The following is a 16,005-nucleotide window of genomic DNA, read 5'->3' on the forward strand; positions in this document are numbered from 1 at the left end:
CCTGTCGCTCTGCTCTTTGGTACAGATGGGATCACCTCCGAAACCTGCATTTTAAAGAACTCAAAGGGCTTCTCTATCCTTTTTGAAGTATTTTGAAGATCTTTAGAGAAGCACTATCCCTTCCATAAGTCTATACTTGAGAATTACTTCCATGCAATATTTGTAGGATTTTATCAGCAAGGACGGGTTTGGGTACGTCAAGATAGGAGGATGAATGACAGCTGGGGGGGGGGGGGCGGGAAGTGTTGCGGTGTCATCAACCGCCCAGCGGGTGGCGAGACCCGGGAAGGGAGCGAAGACTAAGAAGCCTCGGAAGGCACCTGGCACCTGGTCCCTCCCTGGGCAGCGTCGGCGCTCTCAGATGCGGCGAGGAGGGGGAGCGCTTCCCCCCATACATCCCGTTACAAGCCTGGGTGGGCTCATCAAGCAGGGGTCTGGGAGCGTTCAGAGCCCGAGGGGCGCTCTCTGCTCAGCCCACCCTCCCCTTGGAGCCCAGAGCCCGCTCTCGCCCTTAAGGGTAAGCCTGGCCCATCCCAAAGCCGCCGAGCGTCCCCACCAGCAGCGCCCCAGCTCGCGTCGCGACCCCGAGGTCCCCCTGAAGCCCTGCGCGGGAGCACCGTGGAGGCATTGCCCGCGTTTCCCAGGACCGGGCCCTCGGTTGCCCGGCGGCTGCAGCAGCATCAAGAAATTCAGCCACTCCCGCACTCACCACTGTCACCTGTTCGGTCGATGCCCGCGCACCTCGGGAGCGCCACACCTGGCACTTGCGGCCAGCTGGAGGAGGGGGAGGAGAAGCGCGGCCGGCTCGGACTCTGCACCCCCGCGCAGCCGCTGGGCGTGTGGGCTGGGACTGGGGCCTCGGGGCGCTCCGGGTTGCTGGGCGCAAGAGGTGCTGGGGAGTACCGGGCGCACGGGGGACGAGAGACGCAGGGAAATGAGGGACTCACTGGGGTGCCAGGCACAGGGGGATGCAGACCGTTCAGAGCGCAGGGGGGCGGGGGCTCAGGGGGACGGGTGGCGCAGGGCCTCGGGGCGCAGGCGTGGCCCAGAGCCTGGCTGGCGCTGCACTCGCCTGATGAGGGCTCCGGCGTAGTCCCGGGCGGTCTCCATCGCTAAGGTCCCCCTCCCAGGCTCGGCCTCCGCCGCCCGCGCCCTCCTCTTAAAGCGCCGCCACCAGCCCCGCCCCGGCCGGCCCGCCCCACGCCGGGCGAGGACCTTGGCTAGGGGCTCACCTCTGCAGAAGGTCGTGGCTGCGCCTCCTGGGAGAGCGCCCGGGTCCGTGCCAGTTCCGGGCCCCTGGAGGGGAAGCGGTTCTCGCAGACCGCTGCAGAGGACGGTCCCCACGACTGTCGAGGCCCACCAGCTGCTCCGCGCGTCCCCTAACGGTCGTTGTTAGCCTGTTCGCCTTGCACATTCTGAGAGGTGAGGCAGCCTGGGCGGCGTGGCTGTGGCTGTGAAAAGGCAGATGTGTTGCTTTCAAACCCATGGGGGCCACGGGCGGAGGGGCGGGGGTGGCGGTGGAATGAGGTGCAGGATGAGTTACCCCCAGGGCCGCACTGGGTTGGGCGCCCGGGCTGCAGCCCCCGACCGACGTCCCGCTCCAAGCTCAGCAAGCCGGCTGGCAAGGCGAGGAAGTGGCCGCAGACACGGACACAGCGCCCTTTAGATTCTCGGGAAGTGGGGCCGGGGGGTTGGCTCCCTTCCTGTTAGGTGCTCCGCGGCTGTTCTGATGGGCATTTGGGGGCAGTAAGAAGGGTGTTTAGAATGCAGGAGTAAACGTTGACCGTTGGACTTGGTTAACAATCTTTTAGCTATAGGGAAGAGACTTTCTCAGAGTAAGGGAGGCAACAGAAAAACCAAGCCAGGGCTGAGGGAGATTTTGTCGGCCTCCTGCTTGCGCAGATAATCCTACCAGAAGATGCAAGTCGTCTTGTTTGGGACCTCAGAAGAGGGCAGGGGGGGCGTGTCAGGAATTCCACGAGCTCTACCTGCAAAATCAAAGAAGTCTCAGGAGCAGGTTAAGGAGTGAAACAGTCCCTCAATTCCAGCCCCTTCAAAGGCGGAAACTTTCTGGGATATAGGGTTCCTAGTACATACTGTCCTGCACATGGTCAAGTGACTGGTTCCAGAAATTGTTAGTAACTGCTGACTGCCCTGTTGTGAGTGGTAGCCTGACCTGTGCCTCCCATCACCTGACTCGCCTTGGTTTTAACACATTGCCTAACACATGGCTCCTTCTGTCTGCATCCTTCAATTTAGCTCACAGAAACAAACACACATTTCTTCCCCTTTAGGGGCATGGGGATCAACATACCTCATTTGACTTGCCTGAAGGTGTGTTGAAGCCAAAAACAATTTCCTTCCAGAGTCCCGGACTCCACAGGGCCTTCTGGGAACTCTCCAGGCCCAGGCCACAGAGCTGTGTTTTCGGCTCAGTGCCACTGGGGCTGGACATGGTCTTAAGGCAGATCATTCGGGGTGCCTAGGTGGCTCAGTCGGTTAAGTGTCAGACTTCGGCTCAGGTCATGATCTCGCGGTCCTTGAGTTCGAGCCCCACGTTGGGCTCTGAGCTGACAGCTCAGAGCCTGGAGCCTGTTTCAGATTCTGCATCTCCCTCTCTCTCTGACCTTCCCCCGTTCATGCTCTGTCTCTCTCTGTCTCAAAAATAAATAAAAACGTTAAGAAAAAAAAAATTAAAAAAAAAAAAAGACCAATCATTAGTGGCTCCTTCCACGGATACTCTGCTGTGACCTGAATGTCTTTGTCCCACCCCCAAATTCATATATTGAAGTCCTAATACCCAATGTGATAGTATTAGAAGGTGGGACTTCAGGGGGGGTACTTCAGCTATGAGGGTGAAGCCCTCAGGAATGGGATTTGTGCCTTCTGAAAGAGGCTCCAGAGAGATCCCTAGGTCCTTCTGCAGGGGGAGGACACAGCAGGAACCAGGAGGAGAGCTTTTGCCAGAATGCAGCCAGGCGGGCACCCTGAGCTCAGACTTGCAGCGTCCAGAACTGTGAGCAATACATTTCTGTTGTTTATAAGCCATCCATTCTGTGGTATGTTGTTATAGTGGCCCACGTGGGATAAAACACACCCCTGGTCTGACAGATGAGAAAGGGGGTCCAGGCAAGTCAATTCAATTCACCTTTTTTTTTTTTAAGAAAAATTAATTTATTTACTTTGAGAGACAGAAAGAGAGAGCTGGGGAGGGGCAGAGAGAGGGGGAGAGAGAATCCCAAGCAGGCTCCACACTGTCAGCGCAGAGCCCAACATGGGGCTTGGTCTCACAAACTGTGAGATAATGACCTGAGCCGAAACCAAGAGTCAGATGCTTAACTGACTGAGCCACCCAGGTGCCCCTCAATTCACCTTTTAGAAAGCTTTTTATTTTGAGAACTTTTGAATATAAGGACATATAGACAGAACACTACATGAGCACCCCAGCGCCTGGATGCAGCCACTGGTAACGTTTTGATACATTTGCTTGTTATTTATCTGTATTATTATTGAACCCCTTCACATAACATTTTTCAGCTTGTGTCTCTGAAGAAGCAAGAACCTTCTCACACATACCACAGTGACATTAGCACTCCTAACAAAATAAAAATGATCTCTTAAGAGCACCTAATACTCAGTCTATAGTCAAGCTCCTGACCATCCCAGTTGAATGACACCTTATATTTAAGGCACTTTGCCGTGCCCAAGATACAAGTGTATTAGACCTGTTCTGGAACAGTGAAGGTCACAGGAGATCTTGACACACCAATAACCAATCCTATTTCTAGGGTCTAGAGAGGCATCTGGATCCAAAGGCACTTAGTGTGGACTTGTTAATATTTGATGACTGGATGAGGGACTATGTTAGTAGTAATGTGTGAATGCAAATTGCAAAGGGAATAAACGGATGAATTCTTCCTGAAGCGTGTCCAGAAAGGAACACTGGAGCTGAGGCTTGAAGGGAGACAGAGCAAGTGGGGCACGGGGGGCTATTGTGACCATTCTGCCTTACTTGGCATGTCTGGGCTTCCGGGTGGGTGGGTGGGTGGGGGGTTCTAGAAGAGAACGCTCAGGGCAGCCATGCCGGAGTGAATTTGCACATCTCCGAACGCACAGTGGCCGTCGCCCTGAGTGGGGAACCAGCAGAGGTGGCTGGGTGACCTGTTCAGACATAGATTTGAGAAGACCACTCTGGGGTGGCTCAGGAGCCAGACTGAAGCCAGGGGACATGTCAGTGATCCATGTGACATATGTCAGGGGTGAGACCACTGACATTGGCTCTGGGGGTGGGGGCAGGGGCTGCCAGGGAACATTTCACAGGACCTGATGATGAACAAAAAGGAAAGCAGCTGGAGAGACTCCGATATTTTTAGATTGGATGACTGGAGAGGCAGTGATGCCCTTACTGGGAGGAGAAACACAGAAGGGGGAGCAAGGTTGTGGCAGAGATTGAGATTATGCTATAGCCTATAGGCCCGCGGACCATACTGGGCAGAGATGTGGGGTGGACCCACGGCCTGTGGCCCACATTCAGATGGAACTCAGGGAGAGGTCCCGGCTGGCAGCCAAGGCCGGCCGGCTACCATTGCTCCCAAGTGGGAACCTGAGCCATATAAGTGTGGGGGTGTGTAGAGAGGGAGAGGAGGGCAGAGGCATGTTGTGCTCATAAGCATGTGGCAGCCAAGCTCAGGAGCCGGCAGAGAAGAAAGTGAGTGACAGGTTGCAGGTGCTGGCTGGTGCCTTTCCAGCACATTTCCAGCCACCAGCTCTGACACGATTAAGCTCCTTTCTCATTCAACACCATTTAACGCATCTTTATTGAGCAACTACTATGTTCCAGTGCAACTAAGATGAGAAATCCCATGTTTTGTGCTGACTTTAACCACTGTTTGTCGAGAGTCCCTATAGAGTCTGTGTGCAGTTCTCCTCAGGGCAACTTCCAGAGTCTGACCTCCCTGGTTCCCTGCAGCTGCCTATGGGGTTCCCGGCAGCCTGGTCTCCCTTCTTCTCCAAGGTGGGGCATCCCCCTTCCTCTCAGAGTCCTGGCCGAGCTCCTGTTCTGGAGCACAGCTTCCTAGCTTGGCCTTACCTCATTCCAACGTGACCGCGGGCAGGTCACCTAACATCTCTCAGGCTGTAGATCCTCATCGGTAAAAAGGCACAGGGCTCTCTCTCTCCTCAGGCTGGGAGAGAATTGAGTCCTATAAGGGAAAGCCTGGCCCAGCCCAGTGCCTGGGCCAGAGGCTCTATCAGTGTGGGTGACCAAGGCCACTGCAATGCAGGTGATGGACAGTTGGAGTTCAGCTCCCAGCCAAGGGTCAATACCTGATACAGAAGCTGCTTCTCATTTATCTGGACTATATTATGGAGAACATAGATGCTTAAAGCTCAGAGAAACTTGGGCAGGTATCTAACCTGATTTCTGTGTGTGTGTGTGTGTGTTTTTTTTTAATAACAACGTGGATAAAACAATGAACACTGGGTCAGAACCCTGGCCTTGCAACCTTCAGATTCTGTGATTGTGGGCAAGTTTTCTCGGCATTTCTTTTCTTGTTATGAGCTTCACTTTCTTTATTTCTAATAATCCCTGACCATCTGTATTCCTTACCAACTCTCAGTGGGTTGCAATGTGGATTAAATGAGATAAACTTTTGAAATACATTGTCAGCTGTCAATCACTAAAAAGTGTTAAGGTCTTATTATGGCATTGATAAGGAAATTGAGCCCTGGGAAAGGGCTAACTCTAAGATTATTGACCACATAAGCAGGGCATCTTCTGAAGAACTTTCAGGAAGGCAAAGAATTTCTTTCAGTTTACTCCACTATTTTTCATAGCCAAAGTGCCCAGTGTTCTCTTATTTCCATATTGCTTCCCAGTAAACTCACTGTTGGAAACACACACACACACACACACACACACACACACACACACCATATATTTATTTATGCTAAGGTGTAAATGATTGCTATCCCACTCAGCAAACATTTACTGAGTGTCACATGAGTTATTCCCCACCCCCACCCCCACCCCCAACCCATTCTCTGCTTTTCTTTGCCCAGCCTTGGGCTCCGGGATGCTGGCCCTTGGGATTGCACTAGCAGCGCCTTGCCCTTTGGCTTCTAATTGGTTTCATTAATGGAAAGCACTGGTGGCCTTTTTCTAAAATTAAAAACAATTGTATTGCATAATAATATGCATATGGTAAAGCGCACAGTTCTTTGTTTTACAACTCATAGAATTTGTATGTTTGTAAGACGCTCAGATCAAGATGAAGAATATTTGCAACACGCCAGTAGGCTCCTCTTGCTCTCTCGTGGCAGTAACCCCCTCCTTGCCCCGCCCCAGCAATAACATTATTTTGGCTTCTATCACCACGGATTAGTTTTGCCTGCTTTTGAATTTGAGATAGATTGAATCCTACAGGATCTTCTCTTTTATACTCGGCTTTATGTGCTCTGGATCGTGTCAGTGAAATTCATCCACGTTGTTGCGCAAATTAGCAGTTTGCTCATTTTTTATTACAACCAAGTAGAATTGCATTGTGTATTCCAGTTTCTGCCATTGGAGCTGGGCTTTCGAAATGAGTAAGAAGCTACCTTCCCTTTAGGAGCTCACCCTGAGGGCACGGACGTGTCCACAGACAATTACAACACAGGGTGCCATAGGAGGAAGGAGGAGAGCATCCATTTTTTCCCTCAAGGAAAGCAGGGAAGATTGTAGAGAGGGGAGCGGAATCTTAACGGTATGGAGTTGTCTAGAAAAAAGCAAAGACCCATCCAAGGGGCATAAATAGCATATCTAAAGACATGGGCACATGAAGTACATGGCCACTCTACATAAAGTGGGTCATTCAGAAGGATGGAGGGCAGAGCAGAGGGACAGAAGGATGTGTGGGGAGGGGACACATTTGAACAGAGGGAAGACTTTGTAAATCTCAGGAACACAGTTCAGATGGAAAGATGTCCTCTCTCAGGAACAGGCAGGAAAGTGTGATTTGGGGCTTGTACGTGAGGTCTGCCCAGGGCGTCTGTATTTCCACCAGTGCAGGTCTCAGGTTCTAGTGCCTTTGAAGCCAAGTCACAAACACAGAGAACTCTGCCTTATTCATGAGCTGGCTAACAAAGATTCAAGGTGAATTTTCACAAAACCAGGGAGCATTTTTTGCACACTTTAACGAGACCAGGAATCACAATTAGGAAAGATCAGACAGTTACATTTTTAGTGAGGAGGGCAGGGCTATGGATGGGGCGTCGGCCAATTCACACTTGAAAGTCCCAGGGGCTGCTGAGCCCCCTGGTATGGAAGGGGTGTCCAGAAAGCCAGAGCTTGGTCCTTCTTCAGTTCTCGGGAACACTGTGGGGTGTGCCCCAACTCTGCCACTTGCTGGGAGTGAGACCCTGGACAAGCCGCCCAGCCCACCTGAGGCTTAGCTATGGTGACTCAGAACTGGCTGGGTGAGGATTCATCTGTCCTGCATGCCAGGTCTGAAGGCAGAGCCGTGGGTCTGAGTGAGGAGCCCTCAGTCTGGACAACTGTTTCTGCAGCTAGATTAAAAGTGCTTTACATTCTGGAATGGGCATTAAGGTTTTCATGATTTCTTGTGTAGCAGGAAAACCTCAGTGTTGAGTTACTGCCTGCCTGTGACATCATGTCATCCCAAGGCAGTGATTCTCAACCTTTTGGGGTTCAAGATCCCTTAAATAGCTGATGAAAGCTATAGACCTTTTCTCCAGAAAGTCTCACGTAATCAACCTGCTTTGTGGGGTTCCATGTGCCCAGCTGCTCAGCTGAGACGAATGGCTTAGCCCTGCAGCCCCAGGCTGGCCCTCGGTGAGCAGGCTGTGAACAACCTGGGGTCACCGGCCCCCACTGCCTGCCGTCATGACACTCATGTTGGTTGTTCTCATTACTGGGTGTGGATGTTTCTTTTCCTTTCAAATATAGGAACAAAGGTGATGTTCTTTTCTGCTGATTTTGATTCAAATTTTTCTCTCTGAAGAAAGTGCCCAAAAAAGCCTGTGCTTTGGCTAATTCCAGGGTGAACAGTCCTTGCCTCTCCCAACTGGGCAGGAGGGCAGAGCAGAACTCTGCTTTTCGCAACAAGTTGTGCCAACATCAACAACAATGTGTCTATAGAAACCAGCACTAGACTCTTTTTTTTTTTTTTTGAAATTTTATTGGTGGGGGAGTGGGGGAGAGGGGCAGAGGGAAAGAGAATCTTAAGCAGGGCTTGATCCCATGACCCTGGGATCATGACCTGAGCCTAAATAGAGTTGGACATTCAATCGACTGAGCCACTCAGGTGCCCCAGCACCAGACTTTTTCTACAAAGTGTCCTGGTCTCTATAAAGGTTTTAATGAAATCTTAAGTCTTTAAGTCATATGCAAATACCTTGTCATTAGGAGACATTTTCATGAAAACATTTTATTAAACCATTACCGATAGGGAAAAATCTCAGACCATTGTCACCAGCTCTGATCCTGTTCCTGCCTAGTTCCTCTGTCCCACATGAATCCTTCCATGCCTTTTTCTCAACATGTCCCTTCTTGCTGAATATTGAGCTGTTTTCATTTGTTCATGGGTAGAAACAGTGCTGTGCTAAGTAAACACTCTCATAAATGCATGCTGTGGGCATGGGTTTTTTTTGTTTTTTTTTTTCTGGGGTATACCACCAAGAAATGAGAATGCTGGCTTTTAGGGTATGCACATTTTTTTTTTTTAAAGTAGGCTCTACACCCAACATGGAGCTTGAACTCATGACCCTGAGATCAAGAGTCACATGCTCTCCTGACTGAGCCAGCCAGGTGCCCCAGGGTAGGTACATTTAAAACTTCAAGTAGAGGGATGCCTGGGTGGCTCAGTCAGTTGAGTGGCCAACTGTTGATTTCGGCTCAGGTCATGATGTCACCGTCGGTTGTGAGATTGTCCCCTCAAGTGGGGCTTTGTTTGCGCTGGGTGTGAAGCCTGCTTGGGATTCTCAGTCTCTCTGCCTCTCCCCTGCTCATTGTCTCCCTGTCTCTCTCAAAAAAAAAAAAAAAAAAAGATTCAAGTAGATGCTACTTTCTTATTCCTAACATGTATGCAGGTTTCTTGGCATCTCTGGGGGCCCTTTCCCCATCCTTCCTGCACTGATCAATAAGCTGGCTGCCAAGCCTCCCTGGACAGCCCTTCTTCCCATTTCTGTTAAGCTGTCATCATTACAATAATAATTTAATAGCTGTCACTTATGCTTTCCTTCAAAAGGTATTTAAAAGTGTACCCTTTATTAATGTTTACTTGTTTTTGAGAGAGTACCAGCAGAGGAGGGGCAGAGAGAGGGGGACAGAGGATCCGAAGCAGGCCCCAGGCTGACAGCACAGAGCTGGATGTGGGGCTCCAACCCCGGAACCGCGAGATCATGAGCTGAGCCGAAGTCTGACGCTCAACCGACTGAGCCACCCAGGGGTCCCCAAAACACCCCTTTTTAAAGCATGTATGAAAGGTTTTCAGAAATGGCAAAGCGAGTGGCTTGTGAGGAATATGCTTAAGAAAATGTCCAAGCTCACTAATGTTCAAAGGAATATAAATTTAAAAAAGAAGCAGTTGCCACCTTCTGCCTCCTGTCCTTTAGCAAAGATTTTTTAAAAACCAGCCCTGGTGAGAGTGCAGGAGAATAGGAATTTATACTCTTCCTCCTGGTGGGTGTGTACATTGTTCCATCCTTCTGGAAAGTAATTCGAGAACATGTATCACAAACATGAGAAAAATGATCATCACCCTTGATCTGTTCATTCTGCTTCAGGGAATGTATTCAGGCAAACGCCAGTCTCGTGGAGGGTGTTTCATCGTCTCCACTGGCCTATGAGCTCCCCGCGGCTCACACAGACCCACCGGGCCCACCAGGGAGGACCCAGGCAAGGCTGCAGCACCACGGGTCTCGGAACAGCACCCTCCGGGGCAGTGGCCCGTTCTCCCCGTGTGGCGGGACTCGCCCTCTGCAGGCGCCAGCCCGGCCGTGCCTTGGCTGCCCTGGCGCCACCCCCACTCTGGGGGAATGATCCTCCTTCGAGCCAGTCTGGTGAGGTGCCCCGATCGGAAAGCTGCCCTCGCCTCCTCCTTGGCATGCTTCAGTGTCTCAGGGGACGGACGGAGTCCAGAGCTCTGGCCTGGGAGGGGGCGACACGCGTCAGCTTCCGCGGGTGCGTCCTGGGACTCGGGGGGGGGGGGGGGGGGCCCAGGGCTTCAGCCCACTTGTGGGGTTGGTAATGTTCTTGGGAGAGACTCACCCTTTGTAGGTGGGGTGGGCCAAGCCCGGCCGCAGCTCGGGGGCCAGAACAACAAGACGTTGTGTGAGCAGGACACAGTCTTGACACTTGAGGATTTATCCTTGGGCGATAAATAAAGCATGGGTTTCAAGCTCTTTCACTTTACGAATTAGCGCATTCATTAAACAAGGTATCTGGATTCAATGACCAAGCATTCAGAAAGGGGGGCGCTTTCATAAAAACGAAATTGTGACCAACCGACCAACCGACCAACCAACAAAATACCAAACAGACGCTTCTTACACACAGAGAACAAACTGGTGTTTGCCAGAGGGGGAGGGGGAGGGGGTGGGGAGGTGGGTGGAATAGGTGAGGGAGATTAAGATGTGGGAACCTCCAGCTATAAAACAAATAAATCACAGAGCTGAAAAGTAGAGCATAGGGAATAGAGGCCATAATACTGTAACCACGTTGTGTGGTGACACATGGTGACCACACTCACTGTGGTGAGTACTGGGTATGGAGTTGTCACATCACTATATTGTGTATGACTATGTAATTGGGCCTCAGCTATTGACACTACAGGAATAGGCTTGTTGTCAGCTACTGCAACAACAACGACAATAATAATAATAATAGGCATTGTGTTAAAGCAGAATCTTCTGAATCTTCTCTACTTCATTATTCCATAACACCTAGGATTGGCCTAGAGACGGGCAGTTCCTGCCTTTCCACTTTATAACGAAGCCCACTTGTGATGGTGAAATTTCACAGATCACGCCAGTGGATGATAATTGCTTAAAGGACAGAAAAAAAAAAAACCCATAAATCCACTGGGCTTATTTGTTGTGTACAGATTGCATTCACAACTGATATACAACATGCAATTATTTTTTTAATGGATGTACCCTAATTATTGTCTTCCTGAGCCCCTCCACTTTTTTTTCTATTAAATTGTGATTTCTGATAGCTATTTGGTATATGGATCTGATGAGTTGGTCAATAAATATTGCCAGAAATAGAAAAAAAAGAAAAGAAAAGAAAAGAAAAAAGCTTGCCACCTCATATTTGTGAGCTTAAAACTCCGCCATACCTTGTTTGTCTTTATCTACATAAGTGGGAAGAAGAGAATAAAATAGGGTCTATAAAAAGTTCTTAAGTGCTGCTTATGATGTCACAGGTGAATCCCTTACAATGAGCTGGAAACGATTTGTAATACCCAAATCATACTTTGTACCTGTGACACACGCATGTGCACACACTCACACACACACACACACTCACAGGCCTCAGGCAGAATCTCAATGTTGACTTACGTGAAGCCTGTCTTTTTAAGTTGCTCAGAAAACTGCTAACAGCATTTGCACTAATGGACAGCACTGGGGGTAAGAGAGACAGAGAATGAGAGGGAATTTAATTTCTCTTCTATAATCTTTTGTACCTCTAGAATTTTGTACCTTTTAACTTAGACCACACACATATATTACCAATTCAGAATAGTAATCAGTGTTGTTTTTTAAAATTTAGCTCCAAATGCTCTTCAGTCGCTTCTGTAAACATACAGACCTAATTATGGAGAAATCCTAAAAGAAAACTAACACTGACTGAGGGGCCAAATCAAATTTTGCCAAGGGCAAAAGGAAGATCTTTTTTTTTTAAAGTGGAGCTGGAACAGCTAGATATTTATATAGAAAAAAATAAGGCTTGGCCCATATTTCACTCCACCTACAAATATTAATTCAAGATGGATCACAGATCACAATATAAGAGCCAGAACCATAAAGCTTCTAGAAGAAAACAATAGAAAACAATCTTTGCAACTTTAGGGTAGACAAAGATTTCTTGGACATGACACAAAAAGCACTAACTACAAAACAAAAATTTGATATATTTCATTAAATTTTAAAATGTTCTTATCAAACAATAATTTTTTATTTTATTTTCATTTTTTTTAAGTTTATTTTTGAGAGAGAGAAAGAGCAAGAGAATGAGCACGAGTGAGGGGAGGGACAGAGAGAGAGGGAGTGAGAATCCCAAGCAGACCCTGAGCTGTTAGCAGGGAGCCCGACACGGGCCTCAAACACACAAACTGTGAGGTCATCGCCTGCGCCAAAACCAGGAGCTGGCCACTTAACCAACTGAGCCACCCAGGTGTCCCTCAAACAATAAACTTAAGTTGAAAATTCAAGCTACAAACTGGGAGAAATATTTAGAAAAATATATCTGACAAAGGACTTTTAGCCAGAATGTTTAGAGAACTCCTATCAATTAACAATAAAAAGATGAACAATCCAAATAAAAAATGGACAAGAGACTCGAACAGTCACTTCACAAAAGATCTACAAATGGCCAGAACTGTGCTCAGTACTGGTCATTACTGGCCAAGTCAGTTTCAACATCTGAACATCAAAAAAGTTCACATCAACAGAATAAATTAGGAAAACCATGCTTCACCATACCATAATGGAAAACCATTATCTCAGCAGATACAGAGAAAGCATTTGACAAAATTCAATAGCCATTTATGACACAAACTCTTAGCAAAATAAGCATAGAAGGGAATTTCCTCAAGCTGATAAAGGGTGTCTACAAAACAAAACAACTACACTGGACTTCATGAAAATTTAAAACTTTCAGGCATCAAAGGACACTAATAGGAAAGTGAAAAGAGAACCTACAGGATAGGAGAAAACATTTGTAAATCATATATCTGTTAGGGGTCTAATATCCAGAATATATAATTTTAACAACTCAACAATAAGAACGACTCAATTTAAAAAACAAGCAAAGAACATAAAGAGACATTTTTCCAAAGAAGATATACAAATGATATGCAAACATGTTCAATATAATTAGACATTAGGAAAATGCAAATCAAAACCACCGTGAGATAAGACTTTACACCCAATAGGCTGGCAATTTAAAAACAATAACAACAACAACAACAACAACCACCAGAAAACAAGTGTTGGTGAGTATGTGGAGAAATTGGAACCTTTGTGCTTTGTTGGTGGAAATGTAAAATGGTACAAGTGCTGTGGAAAACATTTTGGTGGTTCCTCAAAAAATGAAAAATAGAATTACCATATGATTCCAGCAACATGGAATATAAACACAGAAGAATTCAAAGCAGGGACTCAGATATTTGTACATTCATGTTGATAGCAGAATTATTCACAATAGTCAAAAGACAGAAGCCACCCAAGTGTCCATCAAGAGATGATTGGAGAAGCAAAATGTGGTAAAGCCATACAATGGATATTATTCAGCCTTCAAAAGGAAAGAATTCTAACACATGCATGGATGAACCTTGAGAACATTATGGTAAGTGAAATAAGCCAGTCACAGAAGGACAAATACTATGTGATTTGACTTATATGAGGTACAGAGAGTAGTCAAATTCATAGTGACAGAAAGTAGAATAGCTATAACCAGGGGTTAGGGAAAGGGAAGGAATGAGAAGTTATTTTGGCGGGGGCGGGGGGGGATTTTTATTTTTTATTTTCCTTTTTTTTAAACTTCTTTTACATTTATTTATTTTTGAGAGACAGAAACAGAGCACATGTGGGGAGGGGCAGAGAGAGAAGGAGACAGAATCCAAAGCAGGCTCCAGGCTCTGAGCTGTCAGCACAGAGCCCGATGGGGGGCTCAAACTCACAAACCATGAGATCATGACCTAAGCTGATGTTGGACGCTTAACCAACTGAGCCACCCAGGCGCCCCAGTTTTTATTTTACTCTTTAATTAATTTTAAAATTTCAATCCCAATATAGTTAACATGCAGTGTTGTATTAATTTCAGGTGTACAATTTAGTGATTCAACAATTCTATACATTAGTCAGTGTTCATCATGATTAAGTGTGAGAAGTTAACATTTAATGGATACGGAGTTTTAGTTTGGCATGATGACAAAGTTCTTAAAATGCTTCGTGGTGATGAATGCACAAGTGGTGGGAATGTATTAATGCCTCTGAAGTGCATATTTAAAAATGGTTAAAATGTAGGGGAGCTTGGGTGACCTAGCCGGTTAAGCGTCTAACTCTTGATTTCAGCTCAGTTCCTAATCTCATGGTTCATGAGTTCAAGCCTTGCATCAGGCTCTGCACTGACAGTTTGGAGCCTGCTTGGGATTCTCTCTGTGCTCCTCCGCTCTCTCTCTCTCTTTCTCCCTTTTTAAAAAATTTATCTATCTATCTATCTATTTATTTATTTAAATTTACATCCAAATTAGTTAGCATATAGTATCTATCTATCTATCTATCTATCTATCTATCTATTTATTTAAATTTACATCCAAATTAGTTAGCATATAGTGCAACAATGATTTCAGGAGCAGATTCCTTAGTGCCCCTTCCCCATTTAGCCCATCCCTCCCACAACTCCTCCAATAACCCTCAGTTTGTTCTTCATATTTGAGTCTCTTATGTTTTGTCCTCCTCCCTGTTTTTAGATTATTTTTGTTTCCCTTCCCTTATGTTCATCTGTTTTGTCTCTTAAAGTCCTCATATGAGTGAAGTCATATGACTTTTGTCTTTCTCTAATTTCACTTAGCATAATACCCTCTAGTTCCATCCACGTAATTGGAAATGGCAAGATTTCATTCTTTTTGATTGCCAAGTAGTACTCCATTGTATATATATACCACATCTTCTTTATCCGTTCATCCACCGATGGACATTGGGCTCTTTGCATACTGTGGCTATTGTTGAGAGTGCTGTTATAAACATGAGGGTGCATTTTGGATATCCATATGAAAAAAACAACTTTGATCCGCACCTTGAACCATATACAAAATGAACTCAAAATGGGTCATAAATGTACAACCTAAATGTACAACCTAAAACTATAACGCTTCTCGAATATAAAATAGGAGAAAAGTATTCTGAGTTCGGGTTAGGCAGAGATTTCTTAGCTACCACATCAAAGTCATAAGCCATAAAAGAAAAAAATGATAAATTGAACTGTATCAAAGTTCAGAACATTTTGTCTTCAAAAGGGATTGTTAGCAAAATGAAAAGTCAAGCCGTGGATTTGGAGAAAATATTTGCAAATCACATATTGTGATAAAGGTCTTATATCCAGAATAAATAACTCTCAAACTCAATGATAAGAGAACAAACAGCCCAGTAGAAAATGGGGAACAGATTTGGAGAGATACTTCACTAAAGAAGATAATTCACACTAAGAGACGGTAATTAGAGAAATACAAATTAGAACTATGATGAGATGCCACTGATTAAGATGTGTGCAATTTAGAAATTAAAAACAAATCTGACAAGAAGCATCTGGCCGGCTCAGTCAGTATAGAGCGTCAACTCTTCAACTTGGGATAGTGAGTTCAAGCCCATGTAGGGTGTGGAGTTTACCTAAAAAAACAAAACAAAACAGGGGTGCCTGGGTGGCTCAGTCAGTTAAGGATCTGCCTCTTGATCTCAGCTCAGGTCATGATCTCGGGGTTGTGAGTTCAAGCCCTGTGTTGGGCTCCACGCTGGCATGAAGTCTACTTAAAGAAAAAAAAACAAAAAACAAAAAACAAAAAACAAAACCTACAAAACAAGACAAACCCAACAAACCTGACAATGCCAAGTGCCGACAAAGATGCAGAGCCACTGGAACTCTCGTATTGCTGGTGGGAATGTAAAGTAGACAGACAACAGCTCAGCAGGTTCTCATAAAGTTAAACATTCAACCATACAGCCCAGCAATCCCATTTCTAATTATTTGCCCAAGTGAAATAGAAACCTATATTCACGTAGAGA

At 46.6% G+C, this 16,005-nt stretch overlaps 1 protein-coding gene and 1 long non-coding RNA gene across 6 annotated transcripts in view; one reads left to right on the forward strand and one right to left on the reverse strand.

Annotated features, from left to right (window-relative positions):
- CIDEA (cell death inducing DFFA like effector a) overlaps positions 1-1,414 on the reverse strand; it is a 19,035-nt gene extending 17,621 nt beyond the window's left edge. Inside the window, exon 1 of one of the 5 annotated variants that reach the window (XM_023241735.2) lies at positions 1,233-1,414. In XM_023241735.2, the coding sequence (XP_023097503.1) occupies positions 1,233-1,414 (182 nt within the window). Of the gene's footprint in view, positions 1-709; positions 849-947; positions 1,201-1,232 lie in introns of those variants that run through there. The other 4 variants (XM_003995005.6, XM_011287934.4, XM_011287933.4 and 1 more) reach the window with 4 other exon arrangements.
- LOC102901123 lies at positions 1,286-10,411 on the forward strand. Its single transcript, XR_441550.5, has 2 exons — positions 1,286-1,422; positions 9,784-10,411. It is a non-coding gene; the product is annotated as an uncharacterized LOC102901123 (long non-coding RNA).
- The last annotated feature ends 5,594 nt before the right edge of the window (positions 10,412-16,005 follow it).

The sequence above is a fragment of the Felis catus genome, chromosome D3, assembly GCF_018350175.1.
Source record: "Felis catus isolate Fca126 chromosome D3, F.catus_Fca126_mat1.0, whole genome shotgun sequence".
NCBI classification, from domain to species: Eukaryota; Metazoa; Chordata; class Mammalia; order Carnivora; family Felidae; genus Felis; species Felis catus.